This window comes from Magallana gigas, chromosome 7 (assembly GCF_963853765.1).
Source record: "Magallana gigas chromosome 7, xbMagGiga1.1, whole genome shotgun sequence".
NCBI lineage: Eukaryota > Metazoa > Mollusca > Bivalvia > Ostreida > Ostreidae > Magallana > Magallana gigas.
Genome location: NC_088859.1, coordinates 14968095 through 14988622, shown reverse-complemented (window position 1 = coordinate 14988622; position 20528 = coordinate 14968095). Strand labels below are relative to the sequence as shown.

General features: G+C 35.1%; 1 protein-coding gene across 50 annotated transcripts in view; it reads right to left on the bottom strand.

Moving 5' to 3' along the window:
* Positions 1 to 91: 91 nt before the first annotated feature.
* Positions 92 to 20528, bottom strand: part of LOC105334014 (ankyrin-2) — an 86079-nt gene continuing 65642 nt past the window's right edge. For 38 of the 50 annotated variants that reach the window (XM_066066965.1, XM_066066984.1, XM_066066987.1 and 35 more), the window contains 10 exons: positions 19085 to 19192; positions 18622 to 18660; positions 12430 to 18057; positions 11781 to 12143; positions 11330 to 11416; positions 4629 to 11036; positions 3146 to 3241; positions 2957 to 3043; positions 2281 to 2326; positions 92 to 873 (listed from right to left, as the gene is read on the bottom strand). In XM_066066965.1, coding sequence (XP_065923037.1) covers positions 672 to 873; positions 2281 to 2326; positions 2957 to 3043; positions 3146 to 3241; positions 4629 to 11036; positions 11330 to 11416; positions 11781 to 12143; positions 12430 to 18057; positions 18622 to 18660; positions 19085 to 19192 — 13064 coding nt within the window. In that variant the 3' untranslated portion in view covers positions 92 to 671. The remainder of the gene's footprint in view (positions 874 to 2280; positions 2327 to 2956; positions 3044 to 3145; positions 3242 to 4628; positions 11037 to 11329; positions 11417 to 11780; positions 12144 to 12429; positions 18058 to 18621; positions 18661 to 19084; positions 19193 to 20528) is intronic. The other 12 variants (XM_066066986.1, XM_066066960.1, XM_066066959.1 and 9 more) reach the window with 7 other exon arrangements.

Genomic DNA, 20528 nt, shown 5'->3' with positions numbered 1-20528 from the left:
ATAGGTATTTATATGCTTTATTTTCAGAGGGCATTATTCCCGATTGTGGAAATTTATATCGACAGGTGTGATTTTTAACAAAACGACCTAGTAAGTTTATAAAGCAATTTTAATTTAGGAACAGATTAATTTATAAAAAATCAAATTAAAACATACTGACTAAATATCGGTAGCTATACAATTAACAAAGATTTACAAAAGCTCTACAATGAAGTCATCTTACTTTAACAAACTCGTAATTATTGTTCACATGCAACAGCATTTTGATTAATAGAATTAGGTGTACATCGTCACTGTGAAACCAATCAATTATTATCATTAATACAATATAAAACACATCACCATAATCCATATTATTTGTTAATGTGTAACACAATAATACATATTATTATACAACTTTAAAGCCTTCAATGCGAAAACAATGCTACAATGTAACAAATTTCAAATTACAAAATACCAAATGACAGAAACGCACGATGCTTCTTAAAATTGAAATGCAAAAACTCGGTGGAATGATAATGATTCTAAATCCAAAAGACAGGCATTTAAATAATGTTTTAAAAATCCTTAATATAATAATGAAAAAGAAAATCATGCGACATTTAGCGGGAAGAAAAACGCGGACACAAAGTCTAATGCTGTGACAGTGAACAGTCTGGGTGTTTGGCCCGTTACACGTCATGCTCCAGGGCTTTGTATTGGTCAGGTTGGGCGGGAGATTCCATGAATTGGTCAATGATCTGCTGCATGCTGTCCTTCAGCTCCTCCGGGGTATCCTCCTCCTGCTCGATCTGGGCCTCCTCGTGGACGAACGTCTGCTCCCTGCCGTCCTTCATCACGGTCCGGGTGTGGATCTCCTTCTTCATGGTTAGTCTATGCGGAAAAGGGGACACAAATGAGAACAACTATAATAGGTAATGATAACAATGCCTCAAGTTCTTATATAGTGCCTTCTTCATAGTCAGTCTGTACGTAAAATGGGAAACAAATAAGAACAAGTTTATAGAATGCCAACAATGTTTCAAGTTCTAATGATGTGCCTTCTTTATGGCCAGACTGTTTGAAAAGACAACCGATGTGAAAAGACTATTGCAAACGACAATATGTTTCAAGCTATTAAAATGTACAAGATAAGTTTGTTTATAGGAAACCAATGAGTATGCCAACAATGTTTTAGCGTGTAATATAGCACGATGTACCTTCTTTGGGTCAGTTCGTTTGGGAAACAATTAAGAAAAGATAATTATGAATGCCAACATCGTATAAAGTGTTTCTTCAACGTGTACTTGAATTGCAGTTGCTCTGACTCAAAAGTCTTTTTTCTACTACTATTAAAAAGATTATTCATATAAGTAATGTTTCAAATTCGAAAGTCATACGTCCCTATGTATTCAATATGCAACAGCATTGACTTCCTTGTAACTTCAAAATGATAACATTTTAAACTACATTTTTATTCTAAGGAGGGTCTTTACATATCTAACTCAAGAAATGTTATGATAAATGCAACTTCTGAAATAAGGTGACGATTGGTGTTCTGTTGAAATAGAAAAATTCGCACTACATAATCTCCTTAATTCTTGATACCCTCCTTCCCAAATTAAACACTGTCTATTAAAATTATTCATTAAAGTCCAAAACTATTCCATGAACATGTCAATTAGTGACTTTTTATTTTACCAAGTTAAATCAACACGTCATCACATTAGATAAATCGAAATTCAGCGAACGACTCGCATCAACCCAATCACTCCGACATAAGGTTATAATTTTCAGTTCTCCCTACCAATAGCAACTGCGTACAAATATTGAAGATTTTCGTCAACAAATACTATCAAGCTAAACAACACATGCAGCAATTACATTAATTTGCAGTGGTCTATATTTTGCCAAACAAAATCAATAACCGTCTTTTCCATTCTCTTCCATGAAAAAGCTATAAAAATCAGCCCTTGGGCGTAAAATAGAGTGCTAATCCCCCCCAAGTATTGATTCCTTGTTCAAGCCCGACCATTAAGTTCATGATGAAGTGATATTAACATGCTTCAACACTGACTTTTAAAGGATTAACAACAATGAATTCGCAACATTAGTTAAGGTAAAAGACTCCGCAACCGTAATAAGTATAACCGGTGTCTGTAAACATCTGTTTTGGAAAGTTCATAATATGTACTTATCATTTCAACCCACGTCTTCCTACTTCCTAATTTCCATCTTTCATGTTTCAACAAAATATAGACTGCCAAATCATGCATAATGTATATCGCGAGTTCAGATTACCTATGAGTTTCGGTGTCTCCTCCTTCAGCTCCGTCGGTAGAATCCTCTGTAAAGAGAATTATATACTACATCAAAGTACCCCATTTCATAAGTCTGTTTCTCATTGATAAAACTCATGGTAAAGAAATACCTAGATTTGATTTTCTTGTACGCATAGCCAATGTTTAATATGGGTTTGAAAATCAACCGAAAAATAACTATCTTTGTAATTCACATTGTATTAAAACGATTACTCACAAAATTATGCATATTGTATCAGATCTTACTGCCTCAAATCTTATTTATGATGGAAATGCATAAATAAAAAGAATATTGACACAATTTTTCAACGTGCAAAAGAAGTAAATACTTACATAAGAAGTCATCATGCAGTCACAAATTAAGTAGCTTGCAGATTTAATTTATACTTACGTTTAATTTTAATAACACATATCGACAATGAACTTGACAGGTATGCATTGAAATAAGACAGTTTTGTTTTGTATAAACACCAACAACTGAGATTGAAAACCAACACGTGACAAAAAATAAACCCTCCAACTGTGGATTCGAATAGGAAGGACAATTAAGCAAGGAATGGGAGGTCCGAAACAGATTGGTAATGCACTGAACCGACACCTTTTAAATGAAGCAAAATTTACAACATCAAAGAAGACGACATCTGAACAAATCTGACCTGTTGTACATTGTGGATAGTTTACTATCTCATCTTCCTCTGAATCTATTGTTTCAGGATCTATGTATATTGGTCCTGACTTTTGGGCTATCAAAATTCATACAATCATCTCATAAACAGGGAAAACATTTCGTCAGAAGTCAATATCAAATACAAGGTAGACAACAGCTAAACTGAATACAACTTTACCGAAATGCTCAGGTATACCATGCATCAATTCACGATGTTCTGTGACGTCATACTCAACAAAATCATCGTCATCTATTGAAGCTATTCTCTGAGGTGCTATTGTAGATAAAAGATTCTTGTAAGTTTCGCAAGAATGCATACATTTCCCACAAAAAAGCAACATGTAAACAAACTAAAAAGTATCAACCTCTCCTCACTCCCGTTGCACCCACGTTTTGATTCATGATAAAACGACTTTCCGTACGAAAACACAATATCACACTTTCGATACTTTGGTTAAATTAATTCCATTCAAACATCTCAGAGACAACATTCTAAACAGGAACCCCTCTTTTACGTGGTGTTTACATAGTTAGCATCAGTTACATCTGTATCACACATTATCTAGCATTAACGGTAGTCTTATTATCGTTGAAACAACATATAACTACCGAGGTTGGACTTATTTAGAGCACGCAAGACTTCTAACCAATCCTATAATCAATACATAATTAATCAGCATGCTTACGCTCCCGGAGGGATGAATAAAAAAAGCTAACCCTTTACCATAACGAACAACAATACCTAACATGACACACTACACAAAAGGCAGAATAGCGATAAATATTAAATACAACAACAATTCTTATAATTAATTGATGCAGCTGTGTTGAAATTTGCAAACACAAATTCATTAATACGCATTTTCCTGATTGAAAAAAAAATCCCTGTCATTCATTATTTGATGGATTTTACATTACTTTAGAGTTATGTCAGAGATTGTTTGACGAAAGAACATGCTTGTTTTCCCGATATTCAAATATATGATAAAACAGGACATAGTAAACATAATGGATAATGGAAAAAATATGTATCTTCTCTGCATCTAAAAGTAAAAAGAGGACACACAAAAATTAACAAGACTGCAAAAGAACCTGAAATGAAATAAAAATTGCTGTGAAAATAAAATAATGTGACGTAGAAGTAAAATGCAAATAATAAATAGTAGCCCTACAGATACCCAACATACGTTCACCATATTGTGAATAAAACGATAGCAAATCATCAAAGTACGGAGAAAAAACAAGCAAACTTAAAATGTTGAGTTTTTTTTAAATCACCCATATTATAAGTTAAAACTGAAAATATAAAAAATTATGATTACAACACCTGAAAAAGAACAGAAAAACACTGGGTTTTACAACAATGACAATGAAATGAGCGGGCTTACAGCTTCACATTTAAACAATCTCTGTTATATTCTGAAAATCATTTTAAATTTCCAGAATTTAAGCAAGTAGAAGTCTACTTTTTAAGTTTTACATATGTAAAGTATAACCGAAATTTGAATACCATTAATAAATAACTTTCATAGATATTTAAAAATATTAAATATAACAGAGGTTAAATATAAGCGCTGTGGTAAGATTTAAAGACCAAATAATAATAAACGGTTAAATGTTTACTGTGCACTGCATTACACCAACATGCATTGCTAAAATACCTGGATCTGACAGATGACTTCCAAACCGAGCGCTAGCTTTTACTGACGTGGAGGAACGTAGTTCTTCTGAACTTTGATAGACTTTTGTTTCAGAAGATGTGATTGATTTCGTCGAAATAGTTGTATTTGAGACTATTGTACTTTTTTCTGATAAATTGGTCGAGGTATTACCAATTATTTCACTATGGGTTTCTGTTTTCTCCGTTACCAAAGATGCCCTACGTTTTTCCTCTTTCATGGCCTCCCATTCTGCCATAGTGTAAATTTTCTTCTTTTCCTCGTATGGCCCCCATGAAAATGGTTTACTTTGCGAGCTTTTGTTATCCTCCTCTTCCTCATCAGAATCGTCCCATCCGTATCCATAGTTATCCTCTAATCTAAAACTTTTAAGTACATTACCTTCCTGATCAACTAAAGGTTCAACCCCATGTCCACTCTCCCGATAACTATGATAATTATCTATCAGCCATTTTTTTTCACGACGCTTTCTTTCTTCGTATGATTCCGCAGAAACTTGCATGATCTCTGTACTAGAGTCACTCCGCTGAGAACCAGCTGATTTCATAGTTTCTACAGAGGACCTCGAAAAAATTGAACTATCTACACTGTACATAGACGACTCCATTAAGTTTTCTCGTGATCTTGATTTCGACGATTCAAGAGAATCTATTGATGTCTGCATAATATCTGTTTGTTTTGGCCTTTCATCTTCATCATAAAGTGAATCCGTTTCCTCTTTTTCATCAACAACGGAATATTTTTTGTCAGTCTCTAGTGAATCTGTTGATTTTTCCATTAGACCTTCTTGACCAGCCAGAGAGTCAGTATCATATTTGTCTTTGTCACTAGATGATTTTAGACCTAACTGATCGCCAAGGGAGTCTGAAGAAATTTTCATAGATTCCTCATCGTCTCGCAGGGAGTCTTCATCGCATTCTTTTACGGCCTTTTGATTCAAAATTACACTTGATGTAAGTGAAGTTATTTCAGATACGTCGCCATCTAAAGAATCAACTTCTGCTTGATCCAAGTCTTTTTTAGACGTTTTTTCTTCGCTTAGAGAATCTTCTAGTTCTTCAGTTTCTTCGGTTTCTTTTTTACTTTCTCTTTTTGATGTTACTGTTCGATATGTCATTAACGTGGAGGATTTTTCGGTTTGAATTTCCTCAGTCATTAATGTTCCAGATTCGAGAATTGATACAATTTTTTGTGCTTCAGCTTCCAGCTCATCTGCTAATGCCATTTCCTGCTCCAAACGTTCAAATTCGTTCAATGAGGCTAGAGAAGAAGACTCACTACGTCGTGTTATGCTATCAACAGAATCTTTTCTTTCGATATCTTTGTCAAGCCTATCAACATCATTCAAAGATGTTCTAGAGCCCTCTTTATCACTTTCTTTGCTGTTACTGTCAGATGTGATTTTTTCTACAGAACTTGCTGAACTTGACTGACCAAGCTCTCGTTCAAATCGTTCAAACTCTGCAAGAGATGATGTGACTGATATATTGTCTTTTTCCATTTCAATAGAACCTCGCGAACCGGACGCTAAAATTTCGTGTTCCAATCTTTCAAATTCCAATAATGAAGATGTGATAGAAATGTCATCTCTGTCTGCACTTTTATTGAAAAATTTATTAATACCAGGGCTAGGTGGAGGAAAATCGTCTGGAGATCCAAATATTCTATCAGACTTTTCTGATTTGACATCTTCATTGTCCAAGAACTCAAACTTATCTTCATCGGAATTTTCAGTGATGACTGAAAGTGCGGTCTTGTCCATGTATTCATATCGATCGCTATCGACGGACGATTCACTCCCTTCCTCCCAATCTACTAGAGACCTATCCTTTTCATCTCGTAGGGATTTCAATTCTTCGAACCTCTGAAGCAATTCTTCATCATGTTTTCTTTTCAATTCTCTGCGTTTTTCTTCTTCTTCACTTTGTTTTCTATTAATCTCTTCAAATTCCATAACATCCTTTTGCGTCCAATCTATTATAGGAAAGTCATCTAGTTTTTCATCCTCGTCCAGACCGAGAACATCTGAATGATATGACGATGACATAGATGCAAAGTCATCCAAGCGGTTTTCATTTCCGTCTTCATCGTCATCTTGATCTACTGGAACGACTGTCGTAAAACTTTCAACGCTAGATGTGTCACCAATATCGTCCTGTGAAAACTCTTGGTCTACAAGTTCGTGAGAGGTTTCTTGAATGTCTTTATCTTCACATACTGAGTTGCTTGTCTTGACATCTTGGTTTAACATCACTGATATGTATTTCTCTGTAGCTGTTTCATGTTTTATCACCTCAAAACCTGTTTCCGAAACATGAATTTCATCTTCGTATTTATTCTCCAATGAATCATCACTCTCGTAGCTATCAACGTACCCTGTTTTTGCTACATCCTCCTCAAATTTTGAGTACTCATTCATTGCATGTACTTCACTCTCTATTGTTGCACTGTCAATTGTATCATCGTGTCTAGGATCCATATTACATTCGCCACGGTCGACTTTATCTTGAGGCATAACTACGGTCAAAGGTCTCGTTGAAGAGGTTATGTGTATTTCTTTTTCTTCCTCTGTAGTATCGTCAGAATCATTTTCTTCTGGTATGCAAACTTTTCCACTATCAAAATGCGAAGAAGTATTTTGTTTATTTAATTCTCTTGGAGTAGTAGCATCAATAGTGTCTTCTGGTTCCTCTGGAATACACTCGCTTGAAAAAACTATGGTTTGTTGAACTTCGGATTCTATGGGTTTGTCATTGTCATTTTCATTTCCATCAAAAGTTTTTATGTCATTTTCCTTGCCGCTCTGAACATTCCTGTAAATATCATGCGACTCTTGAATTGTAGCACAATCATCTACATGATAATGGGTAGTTAAGGTGATCTCTGGAATATCTTCAGAAACTTGTTTCATGAGAATGGAATGGGTTTGTTTTGATGACATTTTTTCGTCACATAGTTCCTGTTTAGAGTTGTTGTCTAGATACAGCAGTGGTTCACTGACAATCTTTCCTTCGTTATCAATAAAAATATTTTGTTCAACATTTACATCCTCACAGACAGAAGCATTTTCGACATCATTGTTTGCTTCCAATTCAACGTCTACCGACTCTTTGTTGATTCTGGCACAAGCTTCATTCAATACTGATTCAACAAACACATTAGCTTGGACTTCGATGTCTTCATTCTCAACGATCTGTTCTGCTTGCTCATCAAAAAAGTGCTGATTTTTATCAACTGGTGTTGGAGTACACGGTCTCTCTAAATCGTACATATCCACATCAAGCTCAAATGGTTCTGATTGCTGATGACTAGGACCCCCTTCATTCTCTGCATTTTCTTCTTCCATCAGGTTTGTGTCTAATGATTCATCCTCCACATTATCATAATCATCCTCTATTGTTTCACAGGGAATTGTGCTTTCAGAGTCCAAATGAGTACTATCCTCAAAATCAACATTTAACGCACGTTTACCGTGGTAAATTTCACGAATGTCTTGATTGTCACTTTGTTCATATTTTTGATGGTCATCTGATTCACATTCAATTTTTACCTCTTCGTGAATTTTGCTCGAGTTGTGTTCTGCAGAAATGTCAATTTCCTTGCAAGCGCTCTGATCAGATATATCTTCCTCTGTTTGAGAAACAAATGCTTCTGTTACATTAACCGAGTCTGACTCATTGTCTATATCCTGTTTTGAAGTTTGTGATGACGATAGAGTCAATGCAGTAGTTTCTTCTGATGGCATTTCAAGTCCATACAATGTTTGATCTGAAGAAATCAAATGTTCCTGGCTAACAACAGTCAATTCTTCAATGACACTATGTGTTTGGACAGTTTGAGAGTCATACATAACATTTTCTAAAATTTCGCCTGTACCCTGTTCATTTTCCTCCTCAATAACTGTCTCATTTTTTGACAATGATTCATCGGCTGGTATTGATTGAATCAAATCAGGTGGTGCGGCCGTCGACTGGAAATCTTCCGTAGAGTTTTCAAAATGCAAGTCTATTTCTGGGTTGAATTCAACCTCGGTTGGACCATTAGGCAACAGTGTTTTAGGAATTGAATGAACTTGTATAGAATGATCCCCTGTATCTTCAACTACATCAGGAAGATGTTCAACGTCGTGGCTCACAGATTCTAAAATGTCATATGGTGAATCGTCCTCCTTTTCACTTGTATCAGTACTTAAAAGAGAAGAATGATCAAAAGATGAATCACTTTTAGGGGTAATATGTAAAGACATCGATTCCTTCATTTCAGTTGAAACTAATTTTTCATTCACATTACATTCTCCAGTATCGGAAAGCTTTGTCTTCTCATTTGATTGTGTAATTTCTAAAGCTAAGTAGTCTTCATATCCATCTAACTCACTTTCAGACATTATTTCAAATGGCGACGATGCAGCACTATCTTCTCCAAAAGCATCCTCTTTTAAATCTTTCTGTAGTTCAATTTCTTGAATATCTGCTAAGTTGTTTTTCTGTGGGGCACTAGGGATTTCATTTGTTTCTCTCTTTGACTGAATTTGACTGCTTTCAAACAGTCGCTTATTTTCTAATTCAAAAACATCATCCTCGGGGCTTGAAAGAATAGCCTTTGCTGTTGGTGGTGCAACAAACTGTTTTTCAACGGTATCTGGGGACACATCGTATGTTGCTACTACTTTTGACACTCTTCCTGAATCAAGATCATATGATGCAGCCAAGATAGTAGGTTCCATCTCGGAGGAAGAAGTTGACGTTTTAACCAAGTCTTCACTCGATCCAGATCGTAAATGGCATACGTCATTTTGAAATGTAACATGTTTCTCAATTACTGCTGGTTTATTTTCTTCTTGTTCTTCTGGAAAGTCATCTTGGTGGGCTTCTTCTATTGGTGATAACTTTTCCTCTGTAGTATCACCACCAGTTTCTGAAGATTCATAGATCTCATTATCCGCAATTGCTTTCCCTATTGACGGTAATGCCATTGGAAATTTTCCAACAAATGACGAAGGAATTTTTTTCCTGTCATCTATTGTCTCTTCAACTTCCGTTTCCTCTAATGGCTCAGCTTCAGTCACAATAATTCCAGCAAATTGCACGGACTCCTGAGTTGGCGTCACTGTTGTATCAGCCGTTGAATCATGTACACGGAATAAGTCCTCTTCAGCTTCATGTGATATATCTTTACCACTAACATCACAAGAAACCCCACCTGACGCTTCTATTTGATCATCGCGAGTGGACGTGCACGAATCTTGATACTGTATTTCATCAATTAATTCTTCTTCATGGTATTGTCTTTTCTCCATAATTGATTGGATTACTGTCATTTCGTGAATTCTGTCAATTTGCTCATGAGGTTCGTGTGGAGAGCTCTCATCATCATGTTTTTTATCTTCACTTTCATCCATAGTGGATTGTTTAAAATCATCTTCTTTTGTAAAATCATCTATTTGCTCAGCAAAGCGGACTTCCTTCTTCTGATCTTTTGTAAGCCTGTCTCGCTTTTCATTCCAAGGAAAAGGTTTCCTATCATTTTCATGCTTATCTCGTCTAAAAAAAGAACCCATATCTATGCTTTTCATTGCTCTCACATACTTCTTCTCGGTTTCATTCTGTTCGTAAGTCTCCGAAAATTGTCGTCTAAATTGATATGCGCTTTCCCAGGGTATTCTTATATAGGTTCTCGAACATTCGTCAAAAACAGACATTTCATTTGTCTCAGAACTATCATCAGAATCCTGGTATGCATCTTGGTTCTTTTCCGCAATCACGTTCTCATTTTCAGCTCGAGTGGTTTCTAAATCAGGATCCTTTTCAATCATATCAAAATGAAAATGCTTTTCTTCAAGGTCCTCAGGGGATATTTCAATATCTGATTGCGACCTGTCTTGGTTTTTATTTGAGATATCATTGCTCAAATTTTTGACACTATCACTGAAATCAGGATATTCATTTTGGAGATTAGCTGATATTTCTACATGCATTTCTGGTGACTGGTCTAACACAACCTCTTCCTCTAATTTGTCTACTTTATAACTACAAATCAAGCTATGTTCTTTTAATTCCTTTTGTTCGCTTTCTCTTACATCTTTGGTTGAATCCTTTGCTTCATGATCGCTCGGTGGTACGAAATGTTCCTGAAAGTCTGACGGAGAGGTGCCTACCGTGAATGACTCGGGTTTTGGTAAGGTGGATTTGTCTTGTAAATCTGGCGAATCGATTGAGTCAGTTGGCGAATGGGATTCAGTGGGAGATTCGGTAACAGAGAGAACGATTTTTTCTGTATCAAAATGTAAATCAACAATAGGTTTTGGAAATTGCTTAGCTAAAACTGGAGAAAATTGTTCCTCCACGTCAGTTTCATTCAAATTGTTCTCGGGTGCTTCACAGGCTTCAGCATCTAAATATATTTTAGTTACGGTTAGTAATATTTTGTGATAATACTTATATATTATCTGATTAATATTTTAAAAATCTGCAACAAAAAACTGTGGAATGAGGATTGGCAAGTTAAAGTTAAAGCAGTTGTATAATGGCTAAAAAAATAAAACAATAATTGACCCAGTGTTGAAAAAAATGAGCTATTCGTTTGTTCATCTTAAATGAATCTTATTATCGAGAGATCAAACTTTAAATTTGTAAAAGTCGAAAAACCAAACGAACAACTCTGATAACTTAAAGAAGTAAGTATACCTTCGTCAGACGCATCGTCATCATGCTGAGCTACCTCCGAACTGGAGGAACTAATCTTATCATCATTTTTATCCTCATCAATAGCAGCTTTAAGTTGTAAAACGAAAATTAGCAATGATTTTGATATTAATTTAAGTTGACAACAAACAAACTTTCATGCAATTATACCACATGTACTTAAGCCAATTCTTAATCAAACTTTTGCTTCCGATGAAACATTAGTAGTATTACAGCGTACAGTAACAATTTATACCATATTGATAGAAAATTATTTGATTAGTAATTAACTTTGGAATGTATTATTTTCTTCAAAATTTATTATGAAAGTATTTTTTCAATAACAATTATAACTTATAAATTTTAGAAATAAAATTGGGAAGGGAGCATGACAAGATCTGAAATAAAACAAACGAAAAATAAAACACCTCCATAAAAGGGATTCACTTCTCACCTAAATCTGAATGAGCAGACTGATCTGTGAGGTCTTTCGCATATACTTGTTCATAACTAGACGTACGATTATTTGTACGCAGATGCAGATCCATTTGTTTAGTGTCAAATCTATCTCCAACATCTAGTTCACTAGCATCTAAAGACAACCGATTAATTTTCGGATCCAGTGGTACTCCCTCGTACACATTTTCATAACTTGAAAAGACATTTCTTGATTCAGATGTTAGCTTGTTAACTTGATGCTGTAAATTTGGCATTTCTGTTGATGCATTTTCGGGCCTGACTGTAGTAATTTCAGTTTCAATTTCAGGTGAACACTCATTGTAGGTCTCTTTTCCTTTGTCACTGTCATATTCATCATCTGTAGAAATATTGAAATAGTCAATAATTACATGTAACAGTATATGAAAAATATTATGAAAATCCGATATTATTTTTGTCAAAACCACTGACTATTATTTTGCAAGTTTTAATTTCGAGGTGACAGTTCAATAGATATAGGATCATGCACACAGTACGTGTTTCTATTAGACTATTATGCATTTTTTTCTACCGAAAAATTGTCTCTATCAAAAATTGACTCTGAAAAGTATTGCATTCAAACCTACACTGTAGTTTTAAATGAATTAGGAATTAAGAATATCTACCTGGAACATGCGTGACTTGTGATTTCTCATGCAGGAAAGGTTCATCAACTGATTCTTCTAAACTAAGTTGGTTTCTTGTCAGTGTTTGAGAGTCAACTGGTATTTGGTCCCTTGCGACTTTCATAATTTCTTCCATGTCACATTTACTACTTTGAAATTCATTGTCATCCAAAGAACTTTGTATAATTCCATCTCTCGTTTCATTTAATTCAGATTCAACCTCTATGTCTGACTGATACGAATCACTTTTTGTGATACCTAACATTTTTGAAAGACTCTCTTGATCGAAGGACATTATGAACTCTTGACTTGTTTCCATACTTTTGACTGGTTTGTCTATTTCGTAATCAATTTCCTCTGGCATCTCTGTAAGAGTAGCTTCAACATTGCAGCTTTCATCTTTTGGTATAACAATTTCGCGAGAAATAATAGATTCTTGGCTATTTTCTTCCAAAGATTCTGTATCATCTACACTAATTGACTTATGAAAAGTTCCTTGAAGGTCGTTTATTTTTCCACCGAAGCGAGTATCACATTCTGGCATTACTTCTAAATTGTCTTGCGAACATTGTGGTGATTCATGATCAATACCAAGAGCTTTTGAAAGCATATCTTGATCCTGTGACATAACAAGAGTAAATTCAGAGGGAGAAGGAGGACAATTGCCGTCTTTTGGACTAGTTGACAAAGGCAGTGACTCTAAGACTTTTTCACATAAATTTTCAGTAATGCCACTATGTAAATCTTTCAAATTTTGGTCATTATTCAGAGTTTCTTCTACATCACATTCTTCGTCGTTTTCAAAAACTCGAGATCCCTCCATATCAGTATCGGTTTCAAGTGTGTACGAGCTGGGAGACAAAGGTCTTTCATCAGTTCCTGTGGGAGTTCCAATGTCCGTGTTGATTTGTTTGATATCCTCTACATTTGATATGATATTTAAACTCTCCTCTTGAGGAATTTCTCTACTATCTTTTTCACAAATTTGCCTAGTTTGAAATATATTGTCAAGTACAGATTGGTAATTGTTGGACTCATTCTGATCTGAAGAGGCTTGGTTTTCTCTCGAAGAAGCATCTTGATTTAGGTCATCTTGGAAAGATGTTTCTCTTGGTAATAGTCCTGATCCCCTGCTTTGTTGTACTGTGATTTCTTTCGAGTCATCAGATAAAGTTATAAATCTCTCTGTTCGGTCGATAAAGGTTTCATCTAACTCGCCAATTACAGCGTCATCTTCAAAGCCGGATTCTTTCATATCAATTTCTTTGTTTTGTTCTGTTTTTGGTAATTCATTTTCCTCAGTCAAATTTGGAAATTGGCCTGTTTCGTCCTGACTTTCTGCACTTTCCTCAATCTTGTGCTCACTCTCCAGTTGTTCTAGAATTTGTGATTCGCTAAAGGTATCATATACTGTTTCAAGTTTTCCGATGGTACGTTCAATCTGTTCAAATTCTAATAAGTCTGCAGATTTATCTAATGATGTTGTTATACTTTGCGCTTGGTCTGAACTGTCAATTTGGTCTGAATAACCTTCTGAATCTGCCATTATTGCACTAGTATGATCTGAAATATCTTGTGAAATGCTCATCAGAGACTCGGTTTTCTCTTCTAGAATTTCACAGTGTCTGATATCATGTGATACAGTGGAACATTCGTCCTCACTTCCAGGTATATCTTCGAAACCTTTATTTTCAATACCGTCTCTCAGAAAAGATTCCACAGACTCTTTCTCATTTAAGTCAGTTTCCTCTATTTCCTTTGTCATATATTGAGCTTCAGCCACATCACATTCCTCTTCCTCAAGTGCCTGATTATTTTCTACCTGAGCTTTGTGACTCTCTACATTTTCAGTCGAGTCTTTTTGACTTGATTCCATGAATTCACCTTCAATTTGATCGTCTATCCCAATAACATCTGTAGCTTCCAAGAATGCATCATCAGTAACACTGCTCCCTTCAATGCAGGGTTTTTCTTCAGGCCCACTCATCACGCAGCCTTTGTCATCATCTTGTGTTTCTGTTTCTTCAAGTTCATATCGTTTCAGTTGTAGTTCTTCTAAATCCAAAGACTTTTGAACCATTTTGGTTTCTTCATATTTCTGCAACTGTTCATCAGTCGTTTGTGTGTCAGTTATAGTCATGGTTTTATCCTTAAGATCTTCCAGCTGTGGTTTTGCTGTAAAATCATCTTCTTCTGCAGGAGTATTATCCTCAATTGGTACGTTTTCCTGAAAAATGTCTTCACTATTTTGCAAATATCTAAAATCATCTGATGCTGAATGAGCAATAAAATCTACCGGTATTCCTTCCATTTCTGCATCTGCTGTGGATATAATATCATGTTCAATTCTACCTTCAAACATCCCTGTCGGTTCGTCCTTGACGCTTACCTCTTCGTCATCGTCCTCTACAGTTTCTGTACTTTGCAGTCTTTGATGAACAGAAGGCTTCAACAAATCTGTTGCATGCTCTTGTAAAATAGTAGAAGATTCAGTCCCTTTGCCTGGATCTGTTGAATCTGAAAATATATCTGCGGTTTCATTGTTGTATTCAACTTTTTCCAATAGCATTTCTTCAGTGAGTGTATCTTGAGAAATTGATATTCTTTTAGGTCGCTCAACTAAATCTTCATCTGAGAGTGAATTTGTTGACAACTCTTTTTCATCCACAATTTGTGGTTTTCTTTGGTCAGTAGAACTTTTGTCCCCCGCCCCTAGTGTTGACAAATTTCCAGCTTCTTTTGACACAATCAGTACTTTTCGTTCATCTTCTCTTATTTCAAATAATGGTGTACTTTTTATTTCTGGTTTGATATCGTCTTCGATTATTTCCTCATGAACCTCTACTTCTGATACTAAATGACTATCCTTGGGAAGATATTGTAATTCTGGCTCATCATCTTCGAATACGTCTTCACCTGTATGTTTTCTCTCTGATAAGATATCTCCAAACACTTCTTTGCACTCAAACGACCTTTCTACCTTTAATGCTGTAACTGGTTCCTCACTGATGACATCATTTTCTTTTGATTGGAGAGTACTTAACAGTTGGTTTGTTGAATGCTCGTGTTTTATATCGTCTAGTGATTGTGATTCTTGTTTGCTTGTATCCTCCGAAGACTCAAAATTTACAAGCTCTGTGTTTAATAGTGATTCGCTGACATTTGATTGACTTTCCAATTTTTCAATGACGATTTCTTGGTCCTTATTTTTTGGTTCTCTGGTTTCTTTTTCTTCAAGTTTGTCATATAAATCTGTCAGTTTTGTGTCATCTGATTCCTTCTCGAAGTCTTCAGCTGGAAGTTCATAGTCAGCTACCAGTTCCTGTGTTGGTGTAGTTAGTTCTGGTTCTTGTTCAACAAATTCATTTTCAAAACTACGAAACTCTATCCTTGTTGAATTAGAATCATGCAGTTGCTCATCTAGCAATTTTTGAGAGGAAAGTTGTTCATATTCATGTTTTTCATGAACGGATGTTTTCAATTCATCCTCAGTATCCGTGTCTAATGTATCAATCGATCTAACTAAGGTTCCATCCATGGTAAAGCTGGTTTCAACTTGATCGGACGAAGACGCAAGCTGCTTTGAAATTGTATCCTTTTCTTTTATTTCTTGATCATATTCATATTTCCTAATTTTGTACTCCTCTGTAGATGATATACTTTCGATATCTTCTTCTTCTATAGAAGTGGTGCTGTCTTTTACAATATCTCTAGTTTCCACCGACGAATCAATTCCAGTTGATGTAGATTTAATTTCTAGAACTTTATTGTCGAATTGAACAGTTTTAGTTTCATTGACCTCCTCAAATTTTTCAAAGGGTTGCTTGAATTCAATTGGACTCTCTATGTCACATGTTTCGGAACGATCTGCTATTTCAGTTGTATCTTCTTCAGACTCTGAATTAACATCTTCACTAGAAACACATGGTTTTGGTGGCTGATCATGTAACCGAACTTCAGGTTCAGATGAAACCAGTTCATTGTTTTCAATTGTTTCATCAGGGATATTTGAAGTGTCTTCAATTTCATCTTTATCAAGAAGCTCCCAGTCTTCTTCATCGGAAATAGACAGTGAGTCGTGTTCATCTTTAGTCTCTTTTGAGCTATCAACAATCTCGTACTCTTCTTGAGATTGACTAAGCGTCTTTACAGCCACTTCCTCTGATGTTGTCTTGGTGGCATTGCTATCTGTTGTTTGTTCATCCCTGAACTCTTCTGGTGATACGTCATATTTAGGTAAAGTTTCAGTACCATCTTTTTCAGTCATCTCCTGCACTGTATCCAAATTTTCATTTTGTGTGTCTATGACTTGGAAGTCACTACTGACACTTTCATGAATTTTTCTTTCTGTTTCAATTTCTCCTTCCCATTTGACTGTTTCAATTTCTTCTGGAGATTCATGATCAGCTATTTGTTCTTTACATTCCTTAGTTTCACCTTCAGAATCTGATTTTTCCTCTTTCTCAATGTGAGTTTCAAGTCTAGATGGACCAATAATCTCTTCATCGTCAGTGTTTAACAACTCAAATTTGCTTTCTTTGTCATCTAAACTTTGCTCGTTAGAATACTGTTTGACAACTTCAACTGATGATGACGTCAAACATTTTGGTTCCAGGGTTTCCTCAGCTTCAGAAACTTTCTGTTGACCACACATATCCTCTAGTGCAGTTGACTGATCACATATGGGAGACAAGTCTTTTTCAGATATGAAATTTTCCTCTATTTCAACTGTTTCTAACTTAATTTGCATTTCGGTAATTTCAGAAGTAGCTTCAGCGTAACTGTTGTCTTGAACCAGTTCCTCTACCACTACTTCCTCGGCAGACTGTTCAATGCTTTCAGTGTGTATTTCATTACTCAAGGACACATATTGTGATGCAGGGTCTTTTGTGTCAACCTCAGTTACTTGTTCCGTTGGAATCACTTGTTCTCTTACTGTTGCCTCTTGAATTTTTGACACGTTTGACTCAATGTCTTCGACTATTCTAGCTACTGGGCTTACCGTTTCTAAAACAAGAGGCGAAGTTGTTTCTTCTAGTGTCTCATATTCTTGGGTAAATTCTGTTAGTTTCAATTCTTCGGGTTTTTCAACTATGTGCTCATATTTTTCAGGAAGATCAAGTATTTCTTTCTTTTTTCTTGTTTCTTCGTCTGACTGCGATGACATCTCGATATCCTGTTCATATACAGCATGTGATTCTTGTTCACTTTGAACAGCATCTACATGCTCTGCAGTGCATTCCAAGTTTTCTTTTTTGTAAGTAGGTCGTTCTTTTCTTTCTGAAGAGGGTTCGTCAATAGAAGATTGGCTATTTATTTGTTCGAATATTTTAACCATGTGATGCACTTTAACTGGTTTTGTATCGTCCTCTGTAAAGCCATCTTTGCTTTCAGGATCCATTGAAACATCGGAAATAGTTTTATCAACAATGATTATTTCCTTTTCAGCAAGATATGCAGTTGGTTGTTCACTGTAATTTGAAAATGAAATGCTGCCGTCGTCTACATCATCACAGCTTGATTTTTGGGTCTCCGACTGAGATGGTTTTCCTTGAGATTCTTTCTCAAACATGTGTACAATCTCAGCAAAACTTTTTACATTTTCTTCTTCTACTTCCTCACACGCTTCTGTAATTCCATCGCAATTCCCAAAGAAAAGCAGCATTAAAAGATTTACAGAGAATTATTAGAAAAGAAGGTAGAAATGTAAATACTAGACTGTGGCTTTACGAATTAGTAGGTTGGTCTTGTCATGGAAATCCTAAAATGCTGAAAATAAGAGTGAATGTTAATACTGTTTATAAGGTATCTGTAGAGATAACAAGTGACTGATCAGCTTAGATTCAAAATGAAACATTCAAATAACAATAACTCTTTTTCACGATCAGCAGTTTATTTCTCATTATCTAAAACGAATTATATATTCTTCTGTAATTCATGAAAATGTCTGACACTCTTGGTATTGAATTAATCATATAAATCACAATGAATCTAAACTAGCCAGTTTTTTATGTACACAAAATCCATGCAGGTTGAACGAATCGCATCAGACACGGTGAGACAGTGTTCTAATATTCTGGGGGGTTTTTCTGAAGGAAGGAGATAACATGAACATTCCATAAAAGTGTCTGAAAAGGTGAGCTACTTATTAGAACAGATCTACGACATTCTGAAATCCAAATCTACCTGTACCTTCAAAGTCGTTTTCATCAATCCATAGTTCGGTCTCATCTACAAATCAGTTTCAAAAAATGTAAATTAAATCTAACAAATATCTATCAGAATCAACAAATGTACATTCTCACTTAAATCAAACTGAGAAAAAATAGCTTTGAAGTGAATTTTCATAATATGCAAGTGCATGATTCCTCTAGATTTAAAAAAATTATCCAAGTGAAAAAATGTAACTTAAATGCATGCAAAAAACTCTACATGTGAAGTATACGTTTATATACAACAAAAAACCCCACACATTTTAATATACAGACAACACTGCAGTTGAAAAGGACTCTCCCTTCCGATGAAAATCGTGAACTATTTTTTCAACACTAAAGACCAAATTTAACTGCTGATGGATAACAACACCAAACAAGATATGAGAGGACACGAAATATGACCACTTCAATGACAAAACTCAACTAGCCATCTCTCTAACCTGAGGAACACTTATATCCAAAGTAGGCCAAATGATCGTCGCCCTCATTAGCGGGTTTTGAATTGGCTTCAGTAATAGTAATTACTGGTGTTTCTATCTCCAAAACAGCTGAAATTCAACAAGTACATGTTACACTAACTTATTCATGATCTGTTTGTAACCAAACTTTCAAGTTCTCTCCGATAAATTCAATTACCAAGGTGAACATCGGGAGATGGCGAATCTAATTTAATGTGTTTATTGTTCATAAATATATAATGATCGAATTTAATCTTACAAAGACGAAATGTGACTTTAGTTTACAGTGACACTAACGTTGAGGTTCTTCAATTTTTACAGTAAATGCAAATAAAAAGTTCGTTTTTAAGTTTTAAAGAAATAACTTAAAATGCAGTAATGCAGTTTATTGTCACCTGCAAGGTCGTGAATAATATAGTTTATATAGGCCTATTTCCAGAATTACTACAAAATTTGATTACTGTAGATTCCTTATTTTACGCGAGTACTTAATTCCGCGATTCAACGATTTGCCATCAAATCGCGAGTACATAAAATCGCGATTGCCGAAATTTTATCAAAGTTTCATGTAGTTTACATGTGTCCCAAAATTAACAGCGAGATTTTAGAATTCGCGAGATGGGCTTCTCGCAATTTTACGCAGATATTAATTCCTCGCGTTTAATTAGGAATTTACAGTACGCTTTGAAATAACACACTGTCCCATATCGTCATTTGTTGCATACAACTTTAGTTTCTTATTCACAGTGTTTCTCAATGGTTTCAAGAACATTTGTCAATACAAACATTTATAAGTTTATTTCTTGAATTTTTGAAAAATTTTGTGGTGTTCAGATGACAATTAATCGTTGTAACGTCAATATTTTCATCATTGAAAAAAAATGAATTTCATAATCATCTTATGTACAGGTTATGATAATATGATTATCTATATGCATGCTAAATTTCATTTGATAGCTTCATCCATGATGTTTTATTGCCTCATATCACGATTTGTTTTATAATTCCTACCTCGTACAAGTATAGGTATATAGCAATACAAGTAATTCGTTAGATCTATTATAGTATTCGGGAATTTGTGTGCATCATTGGTATAAATTTACGTAATTAAAGGTTAAAATAGATTGCTTGTTAAAATATCAAACTTCAGTTTCACCTAAACAGTGCCGCTAAACCAACGACGAACGGTTCCAAAGCAATGCATACTATCGATCTATGGGGTCATTGTCAAATCAGAAAATATATTTCTTGCTTAATTGTAGATGTACAAATTCATCCATGATATCCATGCACGTCAATATGATCACTCCATAAATCTTTATGGCTGATAATATATGTACATGCTCAAATTATTTTTTTTTAAGTGGATCATATAAGAAGACCACAAACAGGTTAGAGTCTACAGAGTGTGTTATTTTAATAGGGT